We start from the raw sequence: 27,963 nt of genomic DNA, 5'->3' as shown, positions 1-27,963 counted from the left end.
CCAATTTCTTATAAACATGCCTTCGTACTCGTCACTACAGCGAGAAGCGCAATACAATGGCCTCTAAATGCTTCGCGAACGCAAACACAAAAATGTCACTTATAGCGTTTACTTAGAGGCTATATTACTTTAACACCTCGAAATGTGAATAAAATCGTTTTGACTCTATTAATTATAGTAATTTTGTGATACATTACGATAACGAAAATAAATATCTACGATTCGATACGAGCACTCGTTCGTACAGTATCGTATTTCTCAATCTATTACACTAGCTAAGTACACCGACACGAGTGCGTCGTATCAACGTTAACGTTAGGGTAAATACAAATTAAAATAGCGCGACACACCAACACAACTTCAGTTTCCACTGCCGAAACATTTGTACAAAATATTATCTCTGCGGGGCGAGACAAAGTGCATTCGCTCCGAAGCGATTCCACGACAAACGTGGCGTCGGGGACCTAATTTTGGTAGTCTTTTTTTCCCCCAATCTTTTCTTATAAACAAAGAATGGGAAGGAGAGATGGATGCGGCAGAGAAGGTATGCATAGTAAGGTGAAAATTTTGCTTCCCCTTCTTTGTAGACTAAAGGTAAGCAATGAACATCCAAATGCTTGTCTATGGGCAGCGGCCTTTTCGCTTCTTGAGCGAATTTAAGTGACCGTTTACTTGTATGCCACCTTATACTACAAAAAATCTACGTTTCTTTGGAGGAATGAAAGAGATTACTATACTTGTACAAGTATTTCGAGAGTTGAATTCTAAATGTATTACAAAGTTGGCTATCGGCCGCGCTATTTCAATCTGGTCGATCTATACTACCGTATTAGTTTTTTTTTACTAATTTCGTCCTAATTTTAAAGATTCATATTGTATTATATTTAAGTTTAATTTTTTTTGTAGTATCATATTAATAGTGTAAAAATAAAATGTTAAAAAGTTAAAACCGAATTAAAACATCCAAATCAAAATACGAGCGTGTATTGTACTAAAAAACCTCGCTGTATGTATATACAGTTAAGGAAATTATTTTCCAACCCCGGTGAAATTACATTTGACGTTCACAATGCAATTAGGTCGAAATTTGTCATAGCATCATACAAACTTGCTAAATTGTGACAAACGATATTCGATCGTAAGTGGGAAGCGAATTTAATTATTTGACTGTAAATATACTAGCCATAACAATGCCAATATAAAATCTTTCGATTGAGTTAGTATATTGGGGGCCTTTACATATTGTGCGTAACGCAAACCATCGGATGCCTAAATCTAAAAAGAGCTAAGCTTTTAAGACGCTATACGCGACATATCAGTTTTCTACACGACTATGGTACCAGATTATATACGTTATATAAATATATGTATACATATATATTTACCTGATTGTTGTGAAAATAAAATTGAAACAAACTTAGACCTATATACTTAACTATAATGTAAATGGTAAATATTTAGAAAATGAGCATTATAAGCTAATATGTCGATAAATAACAGTCGTGTGTTTGAAATTAAAATCACATTATTGTAAAAAACCACGAGGACGCAGTTCAGCAAATACCACTGAATTGATCCCAATTATATGTTTAAAAAACACTAAGCATTATTTCTTCGAATCTACAAATTATTCTGGCACGTTTTAGGACAAACAAAGACGTCCAATATAAATGTCACGCTAAAAAAATAAAAAGATTTAAATATATAGATAGGCCTCAAGTACGATGATATATTTAATTTTTAACTGAAAAGGGAAAAAATTGCCCTCACAAAAATGTAAATTATAGATATAAAACACAAATTATAGTATAAAAACCTATCTATGTATTAAAATCTTTTGAAAATAATATAAATTCGTCACATAGCCACGTATAAATGATAGACACGGCACGTATGTAAATTTTGTACTACCATATAGTTGTATCGTTGCTAAAATCACTCATATCACGCACGTCATACGGGCCATTGTGGCGTGTGACGCGAATTTCAAGCTTCTGCTCAAAATTAATCATCTTGTTATCAGCTGTAGGACATGAAGCACCATAAAAACACGTCAAAAACATTACATATAAAATCATACTCCGGTCATACCTCCATTGCGTCCTGATACACCGACGTCCGTTCTTCTCCAACTAAAATCTTAAGCGCTAAAAATGTATATATAAAAATTCGACCACTTGTACGAAAGGATAATTATTGCATAGTATACAATGGCGCTCGTCTGAAATGATATGTAAATATAGCATGGCATAACCCACTTTACTGAAATATAAGCCCCACACACCTCCGCTGCGGAATCTTTACCGATCCGCCGTAATTTCGATATTGTCGAATGCAACTGCCTGTTCTAACGCATAGATTTCAGTATAATTCTATCTCTTTCTTCGCGTACCGTCGGATCTGCTCCCAGGTCAGCCATAGTTTTGTTTGAGCATTTGTTTTGAATATGGATGTTGCAAACGACAAAATAAAAGCCACATTTTTTTTTAAATGGACATCAATTTTACAGAAAAAAATTCTTGTGATGTCCATTTCCACTAGTCAATGTACATTTGATCCAGCAGAATAAATCCGGTGGTGCTGGTACTTGCATTTCGCGGCGGAGGTGTGGTAAGGGTTCGTGTAGAGGAGATGTCAGAGAACACTGCCATGTTCTGTAAGTGTTGGGGGTCTGGGGGGCGAGCGCGGCGGTGCTGGGGGTGCGGGGGGCGCGGGGGGCACATAACACAAGTCAGCGGCGGTAGAGAGGCAAGAGGTGAGGTCGCACTGACACTATGAGTGGTACGCTGTTACATACGACGCCGGGAACAGTCCGCGCCGGTGTGCTATCTCGCCCTGGAATTAAATATTAAAATGTAAAAAAAACGTACAAAACAATTATTGGATATAATTGGATAAGCACTTTTATAATAGGTTTCCGAGTCTAAAATCCCTGTTTAAAATATATTGTTATCTGTATTATTAAAGATGAAAAACTGGATGATATATGTAATACAGAGATTTTGTTGTCAGAAACCCACAGTTAGATGCATTGCCTTTTTATATTGTAAGACGAGAACATCACACAATAAAATACTTCAAAAGTGTGGATGAGTTTGTATCAGTTTACAATCTCATTGGTACTCTAATGGAGAGAAATATATTAAATATATTACAAAAATACTCTAATAGCAGACACAAGAACATATTTAGCACTACGAAGTTATAATTGTTACTGACGTACTACAAGTAATTGTTTATTGTCTTAGGTCATGATATTACATTAATTGTTATCTGTGGTAATATTATCATTTTAGATACTTATATTCATGTGATTTAAGTAATAAAACTTTTCAATCCTTTTACAACCTATAAAAATATGTTCGACTCAGGCAAAGGGCTAAGAGCCGAATATCTGCAATGATATTTTTATAACTACATGTGTTTAGAGCCTTATATACTAACTCAGATAGCTATGGCCTAATAATTTGGGCTTGTTCGAGGATTTTAATTTCCTATCCATTTCAGTGCAATGTTTACTCCAACTTATCATAGCAACATACAAACGTATTAAATTGTAGTGCTAATTTTTTTATGCAATATTCGTTCCTAGTAAAACCTCGTTGAACTAAATTTAACTTAATTTTATTTCTTTGGTGTATTATTGCGATGTGTGTCTTACCTGCCACCAGTGCTGGTCGGAGCGGTCGGTGACTGTGATGACGTCACCGCGTCTGAACTCCAGCTCGCCCGCCTCCTGCGGCGTGAAGTCGTAAAGCGCCTGCACCAGCATCTGAGGATGCAGATAATAAAATACTGTTAAAAACGTATGTCTAAATTTACTAAGAAAAGGGATACCATATTACTGGCATAATGTAAACACTAACTAGCGCCTGTGAGCCAAAACAGTCCTAATGTCCTTCTAAAGGTACTGGCATAATATAATCCAGGCATTCAGTCTAATTTTGACTATACAAGCAAGACCTTGGTTAGACTTTAGTAAAAGAAATGCATTGTATCTCCTATATTTTGGGCGTATGACTGTTAAAGTCGGAGCCATAGACAACTCTACATATATGGATTATAAATCTTACTTCTTACTAATCTTACTAAGATTATAAATGCAAATGTTTGAATGGATGGACGGATGTTTGTTAGAAGGTATCTCCAAAACGGATTCATGGATCTTGCTGAAATTTGTCATAGACGTACAACATAGCCCATAGGCTACTAATTAGGTTTGTTATTAAATCCGCGCGGACAGTGTCGCGGGCGCCAACTAACATTTTATACATAAAATGGACATTGCACGAACATAAATAATATCGAGACATAAATGTTTCATTAACTATGTTATTGAGTGATATAAGTTTATTCAAATTAAATTTAATGATTATTGTTTATTTAAAGCCGACACAATGGCACATTGCAAAAGATAAGCACGACATTGGCTCACGCTTTGCGACTGTCTTGCTACCTAATAATACTACACACTATTATTAACATAATTAACTATTATAAATAGCCAATCAAAATATATTAATAACTATTTTTAAATATACATCTTTATTATGGTGTCACTGCCGTTCCGTACCTCATAGGAAAAAAACGGAATCCTTATAGGATCACTTTGTTGTCCGTCCGTCCGTCTGTCAAGACCCTTTTTTTTATTAAAACATGTAAATGTAATAGAGTGGTTAACAGAACATTTTAAATTGAGCAAACACAAGGAAAAGCCAGAAACATCGATGCTTCTTTATTCTGTGTATCGAAAACTAAAATAGAACCTAAGAAAACAAATAAAATTTTTACTTTCAAATTCGAATTCTATCAGTTTCTATATTACGTAACAAACTTTTTAAGGATGGATTACATGTGATCGCTAAATGGGGGTTTAACCCATCTCTGACTATCCAAACATCGAATGCGGGTTATTTTCGTTACTGTATCAGGGTCATAGATGTTTGCGAGGCGTACCATTCCACGCCGTTCGATGCTTTGTAAACTCGTAATATACGTGACCTGTGCGAATGGAATTTACTCTTGTACTTTATACAATCTAATTAAGTAATATTATACAAAAAAGACATTCAAAAGTCTGTTAATATGCGTTTAAGTAATCATACTAATATTAATACTAATGTTTGGATGGATGTTTGTTTGAAGGTAACTCCAGAAGATTGCATGGAACTCGCTAAAAGGCATAGATTCAAAACATAACGAAGAACACATAGGCAATTAAGTTTTCTTTACGCGAGGACGGAATCGCGGTCGACAGCTAGTCTTACTAATATTGTAAATGCGAATGTTTAGATGGATGGATGTTTGTTAGAAGGTGTCTCCAGAAACGATCTATCTATCTCTAGAACGTCTGATCAGATCTCGATGAAATTTGGCATACATTTAGAAGATAGTCTGGAAGAACACGTAGGCTACTAACTTTTTAATTCCGCGCAGACGGAGTCGCAACCGACAGCTAGTAAAAGATAAATGTTATTCCTATAGTGATTGTTTATAACAGAAAATTATAATTTCTTGATGTTTATCTAACCAAAGCCGTTTGTTCCTGGGAACGATAATTAATTTCTGCAAGAATCTCAAACAGATCTGATATACGAATAGATTTAAAATGACCATGTCTTAAAAATTAAAGTTCTTACAATAAAATATCGACAAGGATACATAAATCGTTTTTTATTCTTGTCGGGTTATTGTGGTTTTGTCACGCGTTGAACAATACAAATAAGATATTGTATTATTTTCTAGAATAAAATTGAACGGACTATAAAAGTGGTTTAGGTTTTATTTAGTGTATAAGAAATTCATTGATACAATTGCTTATTTCTTGTCTACTACAAAAACTGAAGCACAATGTAAAAAAAGTTACAACAAGAAGTATTGAGGATTTAGGTGCTTTAGTAAATTACGTAAATATAACGCTTTTGAAACAAACTTCAACAACATTCATTAAATGCATTGACATGCTTTAACAGTGGTAGAGCCCGCTTTAACATCTTCGCACGAATCGGCCCGGCTCGCCCGGTGAAATACCACGACTATACAGAAGACAAGCGTGAAGTGGAAGCAATTCCGCGTTTCGTCTGATGAGTGTGCGTCCCGGAGGCCTAATTTAATCTTCTTCCCCTTCCCATCTTTTTCTTTATAAGGAAAGGATGGGAAGTGGACTTTCCCGATGAGAGGATGCATGGAAAGGGAAGATATTTTCTCTCTGTGCATCCTCTCCTCCGTCGATTAAAGGAAGGCAACGCATATGCAATTGCGTATGTCTATGGGCAACGGTCACTTCGCTATTTCAGCGATTTCAGGTGGCCGCTCGCTCGTTTACCATCTTTTTTATAAAAAAAACATTATTTTTGAATGAAAATATTTGTCTTATGATACAGTAGGTGTCGCCCGCAACTACGTCTGTGCTATGTTCTACATTTGTGCAAAATTTCATGAAGATGTTATGCCGTTCTGGAGATACCTTCTACCTACCATCCATCTAAACTTTCGCATTTATAATATTAGTAAGATGAAAAACGTATATATAGGATGGTTCATTTACGTCTTTCATTCAACGAGTCCATTATATATTTAGTAGTTGTAAAGACAGAGCAAATATTAAATTACTTGCTATTGAATGGCCTAAAGCTCTAGTGTATTCATAATATGTTAACAAACGTTAACCTTTTATTATAAAAACTGCATAGCAACCTTACAGTTACAACCAATTTGACACTATACGCAATTTACTTATTACCTTTTTCAAAGTACTTAAATAATTTATTATCTTTTGGAATTCCCACATTACTATATAAAGGAAGGATGTCCAATACGACAATGAATGTTACTCAATAAATCCATTACAAACGAGAAAGCAGATTTTCTATAGGAGAATAAGGGCTACGAGTCGTTTATCTAGTTCTTACCAAGTTTGGTAACTCGGTGAAAACAAGGCTTAGGCTATACTTGGATATTTTGTTTCGAAAAACAACAGACATTAAAGTAAAATATACAAGCTTTGTTATTACTAATTTTCTTTAATTATTCGCAAATAATACTTAAAAGTTTTTTGGTACCTTATCATAATACGAACGTATTTCTACAGACCGATTTATTCACTGCTCCATTAAATATTGGAATTTAAGAAAGAAATGATAATTTATCAGCGTTTGTGAAAGTATTTGCTATGGACATAATATCTTTGGCCTCTATATTTTAAATTTACGACGAATCTGTCGCCTTCGACTCCGTCCATGCGGAATTAAAAAAACTTAATTAGTAGTCTATGTGTTCTTTTTACATCTATGCCAAATCAGAGATCGGTTGTGCTGCCCCGGAGATAACTTCTAACAAACATCCATCCATCACAAAATTTGGTGATTATTAATCAAAATAGTCAAAACGATTAGGAACTCATTTATTTTTAACCCTACTCTGAGTTACTTCGTATCTTTGGGCGTGTGTATAAGAAGCATATGTTTATCCTTACCTCTTCGGGTACAACATCTCGTAGTTTGACGTCTTGCAGGCGACTGACTGATGCGGTACGGTGGTAATCGACCAGCTCATTCAAAGAGTTGAACTTCACCACCCATAGGAAGAATTTGCTTGACGCGTCGCGCAGTACCTTGAAATGCTGAACACCGTCTGGACATCTAAGGAAGTAATAACATTAAAACCAATATAGTTTTGCTGTCTTCATGGAAGGAAACATTGGATTTATTTTGCAATACTTTTACCAAGAACATATTAAGCCTTTAAACGTTAAACGTAGTAACATAGACTCGAAAAGTGGTAGAGCCAGAGAAATGTCAGCAGTGTGTTTGTATGCATCATTTTTTTTATTCTGCAAGCTTACGCTATTGTGATAACAGGAAATTGAGTCATAAATAAGCGTGAAGTAAAACTTTATACCCTCATACATAAATTCGACAACATTACTTTAAATAAATAACCTATTTCATCTGTCTTTTTATGAAAAAAAAATTGCAAATTTTTCCGCGACTCCATCCGCGCGTAATTTAAAAAACTTTACAGGTAGCCTATTTGTTCTTCTAGATATTCTATATCTGTGTTAAATTTCATCAAGATCCGTTGAGCTGTTAGAGATACCTTCAAACAAACATCCATCCATCCAAACTTTCTCATGTATAATATTAGTAAGATTTTGATTAAATATCGTTCAAACGCTGCGTTTGATGAGTGTTTACAAAAACTGTGACGTCATCTGAATGACGTCGATAATTAATTACAAGATGAGTCACGCAAACAGTATACCCAATTTCCTCGAATATTAATAACAAGCGGTCAGCCAAACACTCGTCTCTTACCAAAAGTTACATGAGATATCCATTTTGAATATCAATAATAATGCTAACATTTTGCATATTTTATATTAAAGTAATAAAGCGGAGAAAGTTAATATGGTTTCGTAAAACTAATATTATAATAGCGAAATGAGACGAGTTTTTCTAGATAAAATTAGTTTGGAAATTTCCAAAATTTTGTAACCATTCCAAATATGTTTATGGTTGTTTTGGGTTCACGACAATAGTCCAATTGCGGTATTCGAAGGCTACTTTTAATTAGGTATATTAGTTTAATCCATTACTTCTACTACCAGAAGAGTTAGGTCGTAGATATTTTTATCGGATCGTCAATTTTCTTAAACACATAATTTTTTATGTTATGCTACTTACAAAAACCTAGACTTGTTAAGCTTTTGAATAATAGGAAAGATATTTTTCCAAATTAATTAAGTAATCATTTATACTAGGATAAGGAAATATTACGCAATTATTTTTATAGTAAGAACGTACCGTGTAACCTTATGAATAATCAATTCGCCACATTTTACATGTAACTACTACGTACGAATGTCCACTCCGGTGTTAAGGAAAGTGTAAACATTTAAAATTCATGGATATTTCAAACAATTGTAACATTACGAAAAATACATTTATTGATGTGAATAATTGTACAGATGATAACAATTTTTTGGGTAACGCTTCAAAATTTCATCATATTAACTATACCAAATAGATTTACTTATATCCATTACCCAAGATAATAAAATTTATAATTTAAAGTGTAGAAAAAGCGGGAGAGGCGTTTCTGGATCATACCAGGGTAAAGGCAAATTTTTAGTTGCTCAGAAATACGCTGTTTATTCATGTATAGAAAAATTTATTTACAATGGAGTTAATACAGAAACCATCTGGAATACATAACCTAAAAGATGGTGAAAACCGTATTTTAATCCGTTTCATACTTTAGAAGTTTTGACTTAAACAGCGGACACGAAAAGCGACTTTCATTTATAAGATTTAAAGATGTCGAATTTACAAATAAACGTTATTTAAGTTTATTAAGATACTAGCTGTCGCCCGCGACTCTGTCACGCGGAATTAAAAAAAAAACGTTGGTCGCAGCGTAATGCTATATAGCCTAAAGTCCTTCTCTATATATAGACTATCCAACAAAAAAGAATTTTCAAATCGGACCAGCTCCTGAGATTGACGCGTTTAAACAAACAAACTCTTCCGCTTTATAATATTAGTATAGATAAGCATTTATTAAGAAATAAAATTAAGAATAATTCTAAAAAGTGATAAATATTAACATAAGACAGTGAAACGATACGCTTATGGTTGTTTGTCGAACTGTCATCAGTTCATTAACTTTCTAAATACTTTGCAAATAAACTAAACTCAAAGTCAATATTAGTATGACTGACAGTATTTATAAACGAGTATGCGATAGTTTAAAACTGGTTCTATACACAATCCCCACTTCGACTGATTCATACTGTTTTAGAACAAACTCGTTTAAAATCATACAAGAAATAGATTTAAAGTACAAAAAATTAGTTTCTTAATCAGCACATACACGATGAATGACTAACGATTCTGTTGAACAAATCACATCGACCTGTAAGTCACGATTAGCTTGGGTATCCACTGACCAAACACAGATGCAACAAAAATAATCTTTTAGTTAATAGCAATGGAAAGTGAGCAATGAAAACCCACTTTAATGCAATATACACATTACTGAGTAGATATTTTTTAAAGATTTTGTTTTTTTATTATATAAAGTTTTATGGATTTTGAAACTGAAAAAGATTTTAGTAAAACGTCGGGTTTGTGCCGACAAAAAAAGTTAAAAGATAATTCAGACATAAAAAACCCCGTTGGCAAGATTCAATGACTCACATACCGAGTCGCGTTATTTACTTTTGTTATCAACCAATTTAACATCGAATAGTATTGCTTGCGACTAGGGTTGCCAGGTCTCCAAACCCAATAGCCGGACAGACTAGCCAGTTTGTCCGGACACCCTACATTATTGAGGACATTCTCGTTTGCGGTATTTAAAAAGACTAAGAAACTCCGGACAACCCGGACACGGTTTATTTTTGCCGGACATGCAATAAGAGCCTACCAATGTCCGGCTTTATCCGGACGCCTGGTAACGCTACTTGCGACGCATGGTCGCTCATTAGCGCATGCTATTTGACGATCAATTACCAACAACTGTGACACTTCAGTGGTCATGAACTCAAATCACACAACAAATAAGTATTCCACTTAGAATGGAACCAAGGAAATTATGATATTTTTAAATCATTGATTAAATTGTACAAGCAATTTATTTTAAAATTATGTTTATAGCTTATCAAAGAACACTAGAGGAATCATTTACCATCTCTCTTCAATCAATGTAAATTATCCCAGTCACCCCTGTCTGTAAGACTTGCTGTAAGTAATTTTTAAAAGCAGCAGTGATGATAATATAGTCGAACCTCTATAAGCGAGAGTCATTGTCCAGTCCCCACAGACCACCTTCATAAACAAGAAACCTCTATAAGCGAGAAACATATTGCAGTCCCTTCAATTATCTTTGAAACAAACTCTTCATAACAAATAAAAACTTCATAAACAACTTGTTATTGTAAGTAATCAGATGGCTATTTATATATACCAAAACAATTATTTTAACAACTACAAAAGTTCTCACATAGAAAAGTTAAGATAATATGTCAACATGATAAACACTTTATCAGTTGTTTCCAACAAATTATTTGTCATCTGTATTCTTAGTGACTATTGACTGGATGTCATGATAACAATGATTAATATACTTTGGGTTTCTTCTATTCTTTTCCAGTCTGTATTAATATTAAATTGCTAACAATGGTTGCATATCTAGCAACTTACTCCACATATTTTGTTTAAATCATGAACAAAACACTACAAAAGTATAAAATATATATCACTTTAGTTTACTTGGCGAATTATGTGACAAAAAGTATTCTGAACTTCAAATAATGAATTAATCACAAATTATTTTGTATTTTCCCACAGGAATTAGTAACAACTTGCTTTATTATATTCACTGCTATACACTTTATAAGTCATAATTTTAAAATAAGACTTTGGAGGACTTTTAAAGCCATTAACATATGGTGAAGTCATTCAGTAAATCCAACTAATATTATAAACGCAAATATTTGGAGGGATGGATGGATGTTTTTAGGAATCTCTAGAAGAGCTGCATAGATCTCGCTGTACACATAGATTTAGTACATAATCAATTACTTCTGGAGCAAATGAGATTAAATATCAAAATGTTTTATCAAAAGCGTAAAGTTGGAGACGAAACTTGATCAATTACACATTACTTTAATCAATTAATATTGCCATGTTTTCAATCCATGGCAGAGATATTGCGGTTGGAATATAATTACTTTTATAACTTTCCTACAAATGTTGTTATCAATAAAGCTGTTTTCATAAGAGGACTATCTATACACATGTACAAATACATAACAATATTTTCCTTGGTTTCATAACAGTATTTCACAATTAAACATAATTATATGGGAATGTAAAATCTGATGGTTATTATATCTGACAATGAAGTATTGATAATGTCACTGGACCCTACTCTTTGCCTATCTTTTGTTTTCTTTTTTGTTATTCCTATAACTGAAATGCTGACACTGGCAACTTTTTCATTTCTAATATTACTATCTTAATTAATTAGCTGGCTTGTTTTGAAAAAAAAAAAAATAGGTACTCTTCCTATACACCGTTTTAACTGTGTAAAGCTAAAATTAACAATACTATATTAATATAACAATGACCACACCTTATAATTTCATTGTTCTAATTTTAGTTAATTGCTTAAGGCCCTACTCGCACAAAGTTAGATAATTGTTATGTCACAGGTCACACTTCAGCTAATTTGAAGCTAATTAAATTAAAAGCTAGTGACAAAGCATTCGCAATAAGCACATGTCACTTGTATGAAATTATTACAAAACACTACTACTATTTATACTAAGTACTACAAAAGACATGTTTGAAATGGATGACAATGATATTATAGCCATATTATTATCATTTAACCATATGATCTTCTTACTAATATTATTGACTTGTATGTTTGGATGGATGGATGTATGTTTGAAGATATCTCCAGAATGGCTGAAAGGATTTCACTGAAATTTGGCATAGCTGTAGAACATAGCCTGGAAAAACACACAGGCTACTAATTAAGTTTTTTTTAAACTGCGTGACAGAGTTGTGGTCGACAGCTGGTATATGATTGTTTATATTTCTACTAATTTAACACGTTGACGGACAATTGCGGCTATAGCCGTCAAAGCGAAGTTCACAATGTGGCATGACTGCTATAGCCGTCCAAAACGAAACCGTCGTTTTTAGACACTACGGCTATAGCAGCACAAATGTGCACTTACTGGCGTATACGTAGAAGCATAGTGTCGTGTTTTGAAAACATCTTTTTAGGTTGAAGTTCATATTTCACCTGTTATACGAGTTGCAGATTCAGTATGCACGTGGTTGTGAAGGGAGTAGTATTTTTGTTTGATTAAGAACTAACATTTCGTGTAAAACTCCCAAAAATACTTTGTTGCATACAAAAATTGCTTGTTTGAACCATTAAACCTGTCATTTACGTTTTTAAATTTTTGCTGTTATAGCCGCCATCGTCCTATCACTTAGTGTATAGAGTCCGCTGGCGCCATGACGGTTATAGCCGCAACCTAATTAAAGGTACTAAATTAATCAAAATTAAGTTTATTTAAGCAGAAAGAGTAAAACTATACTTCTAACATTCTAAAAATCACAAAAACATATAGTGTCAATTTTCGAACTTCGCTTGTTGAACGAATTGACGGACGTCAACGTGTTAACATATTAAAATTAAGTTCATTTTAGAAGAAATTAATCCATACCTGAATTAACATTATTTCATGGGTATCCCTATCCATCATATCATGTTTTGATATTTGAAAACTTAAATATAAATAAGGGTGATTAAGGTGTTTTATGTAAATAAATAAATGACAAGGCAGACAAAATTAGATATAATGTACTTACTTTACAGATAAAGAGAAGTCACCAGGGCTTGATTCACTGATCCTAATGAGAAATCCTCCTTCTGGTTTATTTGCTAAGAGTTTTTCTGCATCTGCTCTTGTAATTCTACCATAATACCAACTGAAAAATGTACTTTTAGGTTAAAAATGTATTGCAATCCACATCAATAAGAAAATTCGTATTACAGGTTAACAAAATTGACATCCCGGTAATTTAATTCAAAAGTCATGTTTACGTATTTATACCAAAAAATCCCGGCAATTTCAAGTAGTTGGAAGTTACTGCCGAGTTAACTTTTTAAATGTAACATTGGTTACATTTACGCAAAGGGTTAAAAACAGCAGTTTATATTTGCACACGTACCTATGGCTTTTCATTTGTATGTAGTTACTAGGAATAAGTCCTTCTTTGCCGTCTAACTCAGCCCTGTACCAATTCATATCGTCCTCCATGTTTAGTATCTGCAACAACAAAAATTCTAGAAAAAATCCGACACCTTCTATTAGAGGACTTATTCACAAGTGTTTATAAAATTCAAACCATACTTTGAGTACTTGATTTTTCTTAAAACTCAGCTCATCATCAGCAGTTGCAGTGAAATCGTGTTTTGCTATAGCCTCCATGTTCAAATTAGGCACTTCACTGAAATGTCACTGGATACCAAAATAACTCACAAAGTATATCACTTGACTACAGCACTTGAGGTCAGGGAAGTAACGTAATCATAATGCATGTATTTTTAATGAATAACTTTAACCTCAGGATTAAACGAAAATACGCGAAACAATTTTATATGAACTCTGTCTACACATCAGTCAAGTCACACACACACTATCACCAGGGTTGCCATTGCCAGAGATCTTATAAAATAAAATTCTAACATAAAGTTATAAGTCAATTTCTATCTCACATTTACATTTTATTGCAATTTATATTTTTGGTTTCTTTTCAGTTATTTAATAACTGAATAGCAACAGTTGCATCGATTTATAACCATCGCTGCACATGATTAATTTAGCCCATTCTTAGTAAACAGTCGACATTTTAATAACGAAATAAAACCACTTCTACGTTGCGTAAATGGTTAAATTTTGTAAAATGTTGTATCTACAATTCTATAAATGTAGTGATTAGTTATATAAGAACTGCAATATTACTGTATAATTAATTTAATGTTCTTTTGCTCCATAGCCATTTTACCGATTTTTTATGCATTGTTAAAGACATCACTACGAAAAAAACTACAACGTGTCAAAGTCATATTGACAGTTCTTTTATGTCCATTCGCCTCCCAGTGGCATTACACGCGTAAGTTATTTTTCAAATCTCTATTAAATATAGAAATCTTTTATCGTTTTTCCTACACGAAACCAACGATGAGTTGTACAAATTCTTCTTTTAACAAAAAGTAATATATTTTTGGTACATTTATCTTTGTTATGGTGTTAGTAAACCCGGTGTTCACGAATATTTGGTTTTCAGGTTTAGTCGTTACTCCAATAAACGCAACGATGTCGGGAGGATTAGATGTCTTAGCCCTCAACGAGGAAGATGTCACTAAAATGCTTGCAGCAACAACCCATCTTGGGTCAGAAAATGTCAACTTTCAGGTTAGTTTTGTTTATACTCGTGGTTAACTTAAATTATATTTGTATGATGATAAGAGAATCCGTTCCATTATATCATCCGAATTTTTTGAGGATCAATTCTCCCAACTGAAAACCCCATGTGATAATCATAAATTTTGAAATAGCGCCATATTTTTAACAACTATGTATTGTTTTTGTAGATGGAAGCGTATGTCTACAAGCGCCGTGCGGATGGTACCCACGTGATCAATCTGCGCCGCACATGGGAGAAGCTCGTTTTAGCCGCTCGTGCTGTCGTTGCTATTGAGAACCCAGCTGATGTGTTCGTCATCTCGTCCCGACCTTTCGGGCAGCGCGCTGTACTCAAGTTCGCAGCACACACTGGTGCCACCCCTATTGCTGGACGTTTCACTCCTGGTGCCTTCACCAATCAGGTTAGCTATGTGTTCCTTATTTTAGTACATGTAATGAATGAGAGGTTAATCTACAATCTGATTGAAATAGAGAATTACGATTATCATTATTGTATGGATTAACTGTGGATAAGTTTTTATAATATTTAAATGATGACAAACAAACTAAGGAACCACTGATTTCTTTTAAAAGAATAAATGATTAATACTTATCTGACCATCATAAATACTTTCTGTAACCTAACATTATTTTGTACAAACCTAATGAGATTATCTTTACAGATCCAAGCTGCCTTCAGGGAGCCACGTCTGCTCATTGTACTGGACCCTGCTCAGGACCACCAGCCTATCACTGAGGCTTCCTATGTCAACATTCCAGTCATTGCCTTCTGCAATACTGACTCTCCACTCAGATTCGTTGACATTGCCATTCCATGCAACACCAAGGTAAATATCACATTAGTTTATAAAGAAACCCTTTTTCCGTGTCCCCCCTCCCCTTTAAAGGTAGAAGCAAGCAATGCATCTGATAACACATGTCAATGGGCAGAAGTCATTTCGCTATTTGGACAATTGGCGGCTACATGCTTGTTTGCCACTTTATTCTAGAAAAATGTGTAAAATTAAAAGTTTTTTTGAGAATTATGCATTGCCCTTATTCAATGCCATAAAATTGTATCATTTCAGTCATCACACTCAATCGGTTTAATGTGGTGGCTTTTGGCCCGTGAAGTTCTGCGTCTGCGTGGTGTACTCCCTCGTGACCAGCGCTGGGATGTTGTAGTGGATCTTTTCTTCTACCGTGATCCTGAAGAAAGTGAGAAGGAAGAACAACAGGCTAAGGAACAGGTAAGATTAAAAAAATAGATTACTGGTAATTATTAAAAGTACTCACCTGTCACAAAAGTGAATTGTTCACAAAGTTGTCTGAAGTGTGTTGGCATTTATAACAAGTTTTTTTTTTATTTAGGCTGTTGTTGCGGCCAAGCCTGATGTACCACCACCAGTGCATGAGGACTGGAATGAAACTGTAGAGCCTGTGGTATCCTGGGCTGAGGAATCTGCACCAGCTGCAGCTCCCGCCTTCGGAGTAGCCGCAGTACAGGAAGACTGGGTTGCCCAGGTAAATGACGTGCTTTTATTGCAAGCTTATTGTTTATGCTGTTGTTTTTTATGTTTGAACATTTTAAGTAAAAACACCAAAGGATCCTTTCTAAAAACTTGAATTTTCTTCGAAACCCTGTTCATAAAATTTCTAACACAATTTAATATGAATAAATATTATTGGGACATTGTAGTAGCATGGAATATGTTAAAGAATAATTTTAAGTGTTTGATCTTAAGTAACAGAGTAATCAATGTAATGTTTCGTAATAGGTGCAAGACGAGTGGGGCGCGAGTGGCGCTCCGCCCGCGGCTACGCCCGCTGCCCCCGCAGCCGCCGCCACGCCGTCTTGGGGAGGATCCGCACAGGACTGGACCGCCTCATAATCGACAACATCTGTTGCGCTAAATAAACTAATTAAAAACTATGTGTTTGTTTTATTTATAAAAATCAAATGTTATGATTGTTATGAATAAATTAAGTATATTAGCAACTCGCTATCGTCCGCGATTCTATATCTATGGTTCTAATAAACTAAAGTTGCCTGTGTTCTTCCAGACTATATTCTACATCTGTGCCTAAATTCATCGAGATCTATTGAATTGTTCTGTTGATACCTACTAAAAACATCCATACATCGAAGCTCGCATTTATAAGTAACATAAGGTTATGGGTTTCGACCCTTTAGTAGTGTAGTAAATTAAAATTGGAGATGGTCGAAAACTGCATAAGATTTGATTGACTAAGCTATATCATTAACTTATCTAGGTTCGACTTATACTATTTGGCTTTTGTACATAAGTACAACTAGACAAAAAATAATTGTTGGTATGGAAAACAGCGACGCTTTAGTTTTTTTTTTATAAAAATTTTTTTTGCATAAGTATAGAAATGTATTTCACAGCACGTCCAAAACGGCAACTTGTAATGGTATGATTATTCATAACGGATTTATCCTTTGTAGCAGAGACGAGAGTTATTCGTAGTGCACGACCTTTGTTGCGCTTTTATGTTATGTTAATTTTGCCATAATTAATAATTTTTGAAGAATTCAGATTTCAGAATTGCTATTTTTAATGAATAGGGACCAATTTTTTCCATATACTCGAAACAAATTCCTTATCTATGATGGACTGAGAGTTTAGTCCTTGAGTAAATCGATTCATAAGATTATTTTTTATTTATATACTTCCCATAATGACTACTTGATATGTGAGCCACTTATAGTATATAGGAAATAATCTACGTACTAAATAATGCACCAAGATATCAAATTATTGAATTTGGGTTACGAAACGTTGCCTAACTCGCCAACAGACATTCTGGCATTGAAGCAATTAATATCGGTATCTCACAAAGGTCCGATGATGTTTGAAAATCGTCAACTATGTTACCACGGACGTCTAATGCACTATGTACAGCAAATACATTGTCATCCCTATAGATTCTCTTTGATAAAACAAAGACTACAATATTAATACTTGCAGTCGAAACCCAATTATGCAGCAATCTGTCTACTGTTTGTAAGGCATTCCGTACATAGGTAATGTTGCAGTTACGTATCATATTGGTAGACAAGAATTAGGCCACTACTATTGAAACCAGAATACTCAATTATAGGTATAATGGGAAGATCTGTTTGTAATGGTTAAACTTTGAGCTAAATGACGCGATTTTAATAGTTCTTTCAACATTAGAAAGCTATTAGGGTAACAGGCTTAGATGATAGTAATCGAGCTTAGTTATTTCTCATAGTTTGCAGTCTGTCCCTTGTGTAACTTTAATTAGTCCCTTATTTATTAGACTCTATTATTACTGTTGGAATTATTTTAGCCAATCTATAAAAGTTATTTCAGATAACTGTCCCAATCAGAGACGATAAGTGGTTTCTTTTAATGTAGATTTAGTATTAAAAATCTACACTTAAAGTAGAGCATTGACTAATTCACCATAGCCAACGTAGGAAGTATGTTTTATTGAAATTTAGATATTAATAGAAAAAAAACAGTTATCGATAACGTTAATTTATTAATAAACTTGAAGTGTTTAAGATGAAATATTTTGATTAGTTTCAAGAGTACCATACAAATGTATTCGATATAAACACGTGTATCTTTCATTGCCCTGGTTAGAGAGTACTGTGAACGCAACGCGTCTGACTGGAATCCTGGCGGTTAGCGGGAAGTATTGTTTGGCGGGCCTGTTGTATGTGTAGGCACCGCGCGCGCTCTCCACCCTTGTGGTATTGTCAAGAATACTCTGTATGCATATTTTAATATGATTAATGTAATACAGCAAATATAAATTCACGGTATTATTTTGTATGTTAGTTTCTTTTACACTTAAATCCGTAAAAAGGTATCTACTTATTGTCCGGAAAAGTAGAAATTCCAAACTTTTATCAATCCCAAATAAACTATATAGTAAGCTGCTATAATTAGAAAATGTAAAAATATTACTTGAGATAGTATTCATAATTCTTATTTTCTTAGTGAAATTAACTTTTAAAGATTTAAATTCTAACTCGGGAAATTAGTTTTATAAAAACAAAATAATCCAGATGGCATAAAAGTGAAAGAAAAGAACCGTTTAATTAATTTAAAATCCAAGTACCACTGTCTCTTAACTAATCAAAGAGATAAGCATTTTATTATGTCCCAATACTTTCATCTCAGTTGAAAAGTTCAAGATTTAATCTTGACAATGTCGTTGAACTTTCTCAAATTATTTTTAATTCAAAACACAACCCGTAAAGACGATTTCAAACCGAAAGTTAATAGATTAAATCATTATATATTAAATCAAATATAATATTAAACAGTTTGAAATTTTAATGGAGGTAAGTAATATACAAGAATTCGACTTCAAAAACTTATAATACGACGATATAAGATAAATATAATGATTTTTACAACAAAGGAATGTCTTACGTTATTTTCTTTCGTGTTTATTTATTTAATATTATTAAGAAATTTATGAAATTTTCAAAAACTGATACTAGAATTCGTTTCTACGTATACATAAATACTAAAGTTGCAATAAATAAATCTATTACGAAAAATAACAAAAAACATATGGGATCATAGCCAAGAGCTGGGTTATTATAAAAGCTAGAGTTATCTATAGTTAATTAAAACATGGAAACAATTATTCAAATAAGATAAGATTGTGTTTTAAATGCATTACTTACGTATACGACGAAGTTCTTGGGCGCGCTCCGGGCAGTATCGGGACGCACGTGTTCAACGCTCAGCTGGCTCAGTCTCGCTTTACGTGATAACTCGATAACAACTTCGCCTTGTGATCCGCTGTTGACGACCTTACATCAATAATGTGCTCCAACACCTAACTGATTCAGAGTCGAGTTAACTCTATTTAAGTTGCCTAGTACTGGTTCGCTTTAAGTTTTATAATCTGTTACAGTAACCCAGCTAACATTTCCCTTGCAGTTTGTAATCAAATTTCGATAAGGAAACTATAATCATGGGCTAATAACGTGTATGTATGATCATCATCATCTTCAACAGCGTTATCTGCCCGCTGCTGGACATAGGTCTTGTGTATGATATACGTTTGAAAATATTGCATGCATAGAAAGCCTATGCCCATGACTAAGACTACCAAAATATCTACAAATGCTAGAATAATCTTACACTACGATGTTTATTAGATCCTACGTAAACAATCATATGATTGAAATATAAATCTTGCAAGACTTTAAACATTAATTAATAATGGAACATCAAACAAACATACAAAAGACAACTAAATTTTATAGTTCCTCTTCATTCTAACGTTACATTTAAAATAATTAAATTAGTATTTATCAAGTTAGTTTGAAAAACATAATACGTAAACCGCAAAAATGTAGCTAACTATAGTTGTACATAGGAGTCATCAACTTTTGCCTCCTAATATTAAAAATACATGTCTCTATTTAAAGTATTATTCACTAAGTCGCTCTCAGAGCCGTGAGGTGAGCTAAGAGCGTCGCTTAGTATAGATTTAGTATAAGATACACGAAGCAACTGACTGCAGCGTAAAGAGAGCGACCATTAGAGAATGGAATAAAATAAAGGGAACTATTAACGTTGTAATAACAGAAGTGCTTGTAATGTGAAAAGTGGAATGTGATTCACCTGAAAGGCCAGCAGTCAGCTGGCACGGGCGGGCGCTGCGCGAGCACGGTGTCTGGTGGGGGGGCGGCGCGCCACAACGGCAGCACCCCCCACAGCGCGACCCGACCCCCCCACTCCCTAGTGTCGCTGCCTTTTGAAGCCCTCGCCCCGGCTACATAGCCCCTTTGCATTACGCTTTTGTCGCTCAATTCTGTAAATAGTAACAGATGAAATGGCAAACACTTTTTTTCTAGAACGTTCATGCTTCAAACAAATGAAACATTGTAATAATAGGAGCACATTACAGATCGTTCACGTAAGTTAGAAAAATGCTAAGGCAAATTTTTTTTACAGAAGAGTTTGGAGTAGCTACTGGCGTTTGTAATCTATCAAGATTGCAGGAAGCGTCGGGTTTTGTAAGTTTAGCTGTCGATCAAGAAGAGCGGAGTGATACCGCGACTGCTGAGTCAGCACAATCATTCATTTGATTCGAAGTCGACGCCGCATTGCTATCCCACGCCATTACACGATGCTGTTACAACTTAAAGTGAGTTTCCATAGCCAAAACATCTCTACAAAACATAGTTAACAATCATGTTTAATTTTAGATCTTTCGGCAATCGAAACCCACGACTTAAATTGATGTTTTGTTTTATTTTTACTTCGATAGGATTTTAACCAGTTTTTAGATACATAGTAATAATTTATATTCAGTAACCAATTTGTATGACTGATTCTAATCGCGTATGAATTACTTAAAATGTTTAAAATATCGTAATATCTAAATCACGTCAATCATCACTTTAGTTTGATTGCGTGCTCGTGTCTTTAAATTCACGTAGTTAAAACGTACACAGGGCTAACCCGGTCAAGTTTGTGACCTATTTATGAACTATGTACTCGTAGTTTCAAATAGTAGCGGTAAAGCGTTGCTACGCAGACTTTCAAAGCTTAATCCGACGGATTTATAAGAAGGATTTTATAAGTTTCTAAAAAATTATGCTCCTTTTAGAGTTTTCATTAAAGTAAAAGAATAACGCTAAGATTAAAATATTAATTTATCGTTGCACAAATTTATTTTAAATATCAATAATATAAAAATTCAGTTAAGAAATTATGTAACACTAGGTGCCACCGACGACTCCGTCCGCGCGATTTAAAAAAAAAACGTTATTGGTAGCCTATGTGTTCTTCCAGACTATAATCTACATCTTTGCTAAATTTTATTCACATTTATTTATAATGTTCTACGAGAACGTTATTGTTATCTCTATTTTGTCCTAAACATTGAGAAGGATAGTAATATTGTTGTAATACAAGTGTTATGACAGTCAAAACTCAACGATATAATGCACATAATTGCTTAAGATACAGGTCTAAATTGTAACTATCGAAGACAGACATAGCTGTGACAATAAGTCGATTAATACCTACACACAAAGACCAGATTTACCTGAGAGTATGTAGGAAAATCGGATGCGTTGATTATTAAATTGAAATTTTCATAAACAAATTTTATTCTGTTAAATATTTCAAAAGTTAAAGCATCAATCTATTATTAATTAATAGTTAATCACTATTATGTATAGCTACTTGCACATATCTGAGAAGAAATTCAAAGATATGTGTGAAGTCAACCCGCATTGGGCCAGCGTTGTTGACTATGATCTAATCACCCTTAACTTAGGGTAGGCTCCGGGACCCTCTGTGGGGACGTATAGTGAGCTGATGATGATGTATATGCCAGTACGAACTATTTGTATGAAAGTGAACTAACCAAACAAATCGGTAGCCCTGTACATCTTAATCTTGTAAGCTATATTTAAAATATTTAAATCCTAACGTAGTTTCTTCAAAGAACTAAGAACTCCAAATCTTAGACATTTAAAAAAGAAAAATATGTGTTTATAAATACCTTCTCCAATTTAATCTACAGCCAGTACTATAGAGAAATGTGCAAATTGACAACAATGCAGATTGCCGTTATCCGTAGTGCAGCTATGTAGTAGTACTCGTATATCTCCGGCACGAGCACGGATGTTCAACGGCCGGTTGAATTGGTGTTGCGAAATCGGGTTAAGTATGAAGAGGTATATTTTCTTTGTTTTATTATATTTTAAAAGATATAAATATGTCTATATAATTAAATCAATGTATATTTCATCATCATCATCAGCTCACTATACGTCTCCACCGAGGGGCTCGGAGCCTACCCTAAGTTAAGGGCAAACTATTAGACAGATTTTGATATTTAAAAAAGGTTTGTGCCCAAAAGCTACGAATAAAATAACAATGTTTTTTTATGTAATTTAAAGAGCGGCTGAAAATGCAAAAGCATGCAAATACAGGGGTCTAGGCTCCGAATATCATTTTGTCCCATTCGGCGTCGAGACCCTTGGCCGTGGGGTCCTAGCGCTTTAAGACTTTTTAAGGACATTTCCAAAAAATTAATCGACATCACAGGGGACCGAAGAGCTGGCAGCTACCTCGGTCAAAGAATTAGTTTAGCTGTACAAAGGGGGAACGCTGCCAGTATCTTCGGGACCTTGCCTAAAGGGACTCCTTTTAATAACATATTTTAGTGAACTAATCGTTTTTTTTTTAATATTTTATTTTATATTATAGATTTAAGACTATATGTAATCATAGAAATAAGGATGTATTTATAAGATATGTTAATTTAAATAAAGTTATATTAGTAAAAAATTTAAAGAGACAAGAAACATGTAAAAAATATGTTCATAATCTTTAATTGGTTTGTTTAAACTACAATAATGTTGTTATGAGAGCGCGGTGTCATGCCCGGGGCACGGGAAATTGCAATTAGGGTATATGCTCTCTGAATTTACCGAGCGGCAGCTGAGTACTGATAAACGTCAAGCCCATCCGTAGAACTGTAAACAGTCTCGTCTAGGAAGTCCGACTAAATGTCTAGCACTAAATGTGTTTGGATTTCAAATATAACTTTATGTACGTACAAATTCACTAATGGTTTTATTGGATACATCGTAATAAAATATTTCTATTTAAAGCAGATTATTATAATAAGTTTTTATTTAGTTTTTTTGCAAATTAAAAATCCATTTCCTGGTTACTGATTGATAATGCATTATTATGATGACATGGTGTTGATCTGATGATGTAGATGGAAGGAGGCCATAGGAACTTGCAATAGAACGACACAAGCTTAACGAGTTTGGGCTCATTTGAATCGCCTTGAAGAGTAGTTTGCCTTTTTTAATCTTTAGTTCTTTTAATGAACAGGAACATAAGAAAAGCTGGTATTACAAATATTTATATTTTTAAGTTTGTGTATGATTCTGAAAAGCATAATAAATTATCCCGAATAAATATTATTTTCTAGATAGGTAAATAAAATTGAATTCTTAGAAATATAAACCATTTGTAGAAGAGTGCTTATAAGATTCTTTGATACCTTCTAATTAAAGCCAAGTTGAAGCCGGTCTTCGAGATAATTATGTTTTAATTAAACGATAATAATAGGTTCTAGGAATAGAAAACATAAAAATAAGATAAATCAAATAATATTGGATAAGTATAATAATAGATTATTACGAAGATTTATTATTCTGTAGTAATTAAGAGACCCAAGTACATTCATCTTACTAATATTATGAATGCGAATGTTTGGATGGATGTTTATTTGAAGGTATCAACAGAACGGCGGAATGGATCTCGATGAAATTTGACATACGTATAGAACATAGTCTAGAACAATATATAGGTTACTAATAATGTTTTTTTTAATTTCGCGCGAACGGAGTTGCGGGCGACAAGTAGTATAGTAATATTTGCCCTTTTACTCTCTTCCAATTGACTTAAGTATTTTTTAGTTTTGGAAACTCTAATGCCCAAAGACATCAGTATCAATTGAATTATATTGTTTAACATTTTATATTAATAACGCCTCTATTGACAACGATAAAATACATGCGTACATTGGAATTATATAAAAAATAGAATACAGAATAAGTATAAATGCAAACATTAATATGATACTCTCCTTGTTTGCCTTTCATCTTGTTGTTTGTTGTTTGATATTCAATAGATCGGCTCAATTATAATATGATAGTATATGTATAGTATTTTACTGTGAATTTCCATTGTGAAAACACTTGAATAAAGATAGAGATAATATGTTTTTATATTTACTTTTGGCACAGACATATAATAGGAATCATATATTCTTAAAACATACTTCTATTCATTGGAATTTAGAATTCCAACAATCGCTTAAGCTACACGATTTTCTAAGATTAAAACGAAATACGACACTGCCATGTCTTTACCCTTATTTAAAAAAAACATATGAAAATTACCTGGTACATAACTTTGCGTGGTGTGCATTAACGTTCTTTTCAATCGCAACGTCGCTCTGTAATTAGGGAAAGGATTTTTATCATAAAAAAATGTTACCACTCGAAAATAATTAAATTCATATGCTTCCAGCGTCGAGACTTGTAATGAAAACTCTGTTACCTGAGTGCTCGTTGAGTCCGTGACAATTCTCCTGCTAAGTGGCCCATCCTGCGGCGACATTCGTCGACAGATGCCTCATCCATGCTTGCTGCATAAATTACAAACGTCTACCTCATAAACTCTACATTCACTAATATATTAAACTCGGTACTAAATCAAAATTTAAGCTCCTACATTTACATAGAGTGCGTAAGCCTAATACTAACGTCTTAGCTTGTCTAAGCACAGATAAGTCACAGAGCGACTTAAATACTCTTTAAAATTTAACTAAATATTAAACATTAAAGGTCGATGTCTTCATGAACTCTGTTTTCAATTTTAACCATTTAACCCCCCGGGACTGAACTTTGTATTCTCAACAAAGTTCATTTTTACAGTTCAAATATCATACATTCAAAATAAAAATTTAAGCGTAATTTTATGTAAGTAAATACTACACAAAAACTAGATTTACATTTGATGATAACTTTAACCGTAGGGTTCTGAGACCAAAATCAAGAGATATTATATGTTTTAAACCAGTCTTTCCCAAAGTGGGTGATAACGCCCCCTTGTGGGCGCTGCAGGTCTCAAGGGGGTAAGAGACCCAGAAAGAAAATGGGGGCGTTGTGTAGAGGCCTGGGGGGTGATTTGTAATTTTATTTAGCTAGGAGGCCTCTTAGACAACGATTGCATGCGCTCTCGACTCTCAACAACAACTTGTGAACATCAACTAATATGATAATAATATGGGGGCGCTATAAATATTTATTCTCAAAGTGGGCAGTAGACAAAACAAGTTTGGGAACCACTGTTTTAAACGGAGATTTTGGTCTCAGAAACTCACGTTTAGTATTGTAACGGGAATATACAGCGGGATTAAAGGTTTATTCACTTCAATTAATCTTACTAATATTATAAATGCGTATGTTTAAATGGATGGTTGTTTGTTTGAAGGTATGTCCAGAACGGCTGTATGTGTCTCGCTGAAATTTGGTATAGATGAAAAACATAGTCTGAAATAACATATAGGCTACTAAATAAGTTGTTTTTATCTCTTCTTATTTACAGCTACTATTAGATATTCTTAATTAAAAAGTTATAAAAAACATATAGAAAGACCTATATCGAGATTTGCAGTAATAAACATTTGCATGGATTCCCTCGATGGTGCTAATCACATCTCGAGAGCTATATGTATTTCATTCAGCGCTATTGACTTTACAAGTTCAGATATAAAAATTTAATTAGACTTTTAATAAGATAAAACTAAAATTAATTATAAAAATGCTTTCTACATTGAAACTAGTAATTTTATAATATTACAATTTGTAAAAGATTGTCAGTAAAATCAATGATGGTACTTACGAAAGATGAAGGTCGTTTTCTTAATAACTTTCTGTACTAATTCCCTGCTTTCAAACAAATCGTATTTCCATATTGCCACTATAAGATTACAAGCACAATTAAATTTGGAGAAAAATTAGCAAACAAAAATTTACTTGTATTATTACTAACTTGTACATCCTAAAGCTAATATGAGTAATATAAATATTTTAAGGAAGCTAATTCCGTATCTTTTGTGTTCGTTTTTGTGTTGTTTGTTATAGTTTTTAGCATATCCTTGACTGCTGACAATTTTGTGTGAGTCTTTATCGTCATGTAGATATTCACAGTTGTTTCGGTGTAGTTGATAAGAGCGTATATCCAGTTCTGGAATAAAACCTCCATTTTTCCTACGCGAAAGTCGTCCTGTTGAAAAATAGACAAGACATATTTAAGTTTACCAAAAATAAATCGTACGAGGCGGAATTAAGCAGCAAAAAATACAGTCTGTTTACAGTTTATCAAGAGTTATTTTTTACAAGTATTGTTATTTAAATATATCAAATTAGAACACCCTGGAGCTTTCAAAGAAAACGTTATAAGTTGGTACAATTCTTTTTATCCTTCGTCTACGTTTAAATTAATCAAAGTCTAGAAAACTTATCCGACAGTTTTATATCTCTAACTATCTCAGTTGTTTTATAAGCAAAGATTCTTTCGAATTAGTTCAAATATACATCGTCCCTTCGTGTCTAAGAACGCTCAACCTTTAAAAAAAACACTTGTAAGATCGGCTAAATTACATTGGATTGAATTTCAGGTGTTTTTCAAAAACTTGATGGGTTAAAGGTATGGTTAAAAAGCTTGAGAATTCCTTGTTTTAAGATAAGTTTTAGCTTATATTAATAAGATATAGTTAACATATGTGCGTTGGTATTCAAAGATGTGTGTGAAGTCAACCAACCCGTATTGTACACGCGTGATTGATCAAGACCTAGTCTCCTTTACCATAGCCTGGGCTTGTTCTACTTGGTCAGGACAAGATGGCACTAAGATATAACCTAGGGATTTGTATTATGAATATATTTAAAATTTGCGATGTATTATCGGGTTTCAGATTTTTAGCACATAAACCAAATCTTGTAGTAAAGGGTATTAAAACGAGGGAAGTATTACAAAAAAATTCAACGGATATCCCTTGATAGAAAACGGGATAGGAATATTGTTAGGGAAACAGGGGTCGGAAGGAAAGACCATTCATTATTCATATTTTTCTTTCACAAGCAAAATCTATATTTTATCCTTTTTGTAATGTGTTATTGTTCTTCAATAAATTCTAATAGAATATATTGGTTTGTATTGTTTGAATATTGTTAAAACTATTTTCGATCGCCATATTTTTGTTTGATTAAAATTTTTATGTTATTAAGCAATGAAAGGGAATTAGTTTATATTTGCCCCCCTTTTAAAACAAGTTATTTCTTATGGTGTACTTTTTAAAATGTAAGATGTCTTAGTGTTAGTTAAATGCTCTGAAAA

At 33.6% G+C, this 27,963-nt stretch overlaps 3 protein-coding genes across 3 annotated transcripts; 1 reads left to right on the top strand and 2 right to left on the bottom strand.

The window, feature by feature from the left end:
- Positions 1-1,705: 1,705 nt before the first annotated feature.
- On the bottom strand, positions 1,706-14,245 carry drk (growth factor receptor-bound protein 2 drk). Its single transcript, XM_013313773.1, has 6 exons — positions 13,940-14,245; positions 13,758-13,855; positions 13,395-13,514; positions 7,475-7,640; positions 3,662-3,772; positions 1,706-2,835 (listed from the first exon to the last, which is right to left on the bottom strand). The coding sequence occupies exons 1-6, from the start codon at positions 14,015-14,017 to the stop codon at positions 2,773-2,775; spliced, it is 636 nt and encodes a 211-aa protein (XP_013169227.1). The 5' UTR covers positions 14,018-14,245; the 3' UTR covers positions 1,706-2,772.
- Positions 14,246-14,596: 351 nt separating this feature from the next.
- Positions 14,597-16,928, top strand: sta (stubarista 40S ribosomal protein SA). Its single transcript, XM_013314089.1, has 7 exons — positions 14,597-14,702; positions 14,877-15,004; positions 15,184-15,417; positions 15,679-15,843; positions 16,084-16,245; positions 16,367-16,519; positions 16,774-16,928. Exons 2-7 carry the CDS (start codon positions 14,906-14,908, stop codon positions 16,885-16,887), a joined length of 927 nt encoding a protein of 308 aa, XP_013169543.1. The 5' UTR covers positions 14,597-14,702; positions 14,877-14,905; the 3' UTR covers positions 16,888-16,928.
- Positions 16,929-18,547: 1,619 nt separating this feature from the next.
- Positions 18,548-26,538, bottom strand: spag4 (sperm-associated antigen 4). The gene is made up of 6 exons (XM_013313525.1): positions 26,467-26,538; positions 25,120-25,207; positions 24,960-25,015; positions 20,641-20,830; positions 19,692-19,809; positions 18,548-18,760 (listed from the first exon to the last, which is right to left on the bottom strand). The coding sequence occupies exons 2-6, from the start codon at positions 25,200-25,202 to the stop codon at positions 18,548-18,550; spliced, it is 660 nt and encodes a 219-aa protein (XP_013168979.1). The 5' UTR covers positions 25,203-25,207; positions 26,467-26,538.
- Between the last annotated feature and the right edge of the window lie 1,425 nt (positions 26,539-27,963).

This window comes from Papilio xuthus, unplaced genomic scaffold (assembly GCF_000836235.2).
Source record: "Papilio xuthus unplaced genomic scaffold, Pxut_1.1 DF827542.1, whole genome shotgun sequence".
NCBI lineage: Eukaryota > Metazoa > Arthropoda > Insecta > Lepidoptera > Papilionidae > Papilio > Papilio xuthus.
The sequence above is the reverse complement of the archived record's forward strand: the minus strand, read 5'-3'. Positions and strand labels throughout refer to the sequence as shown.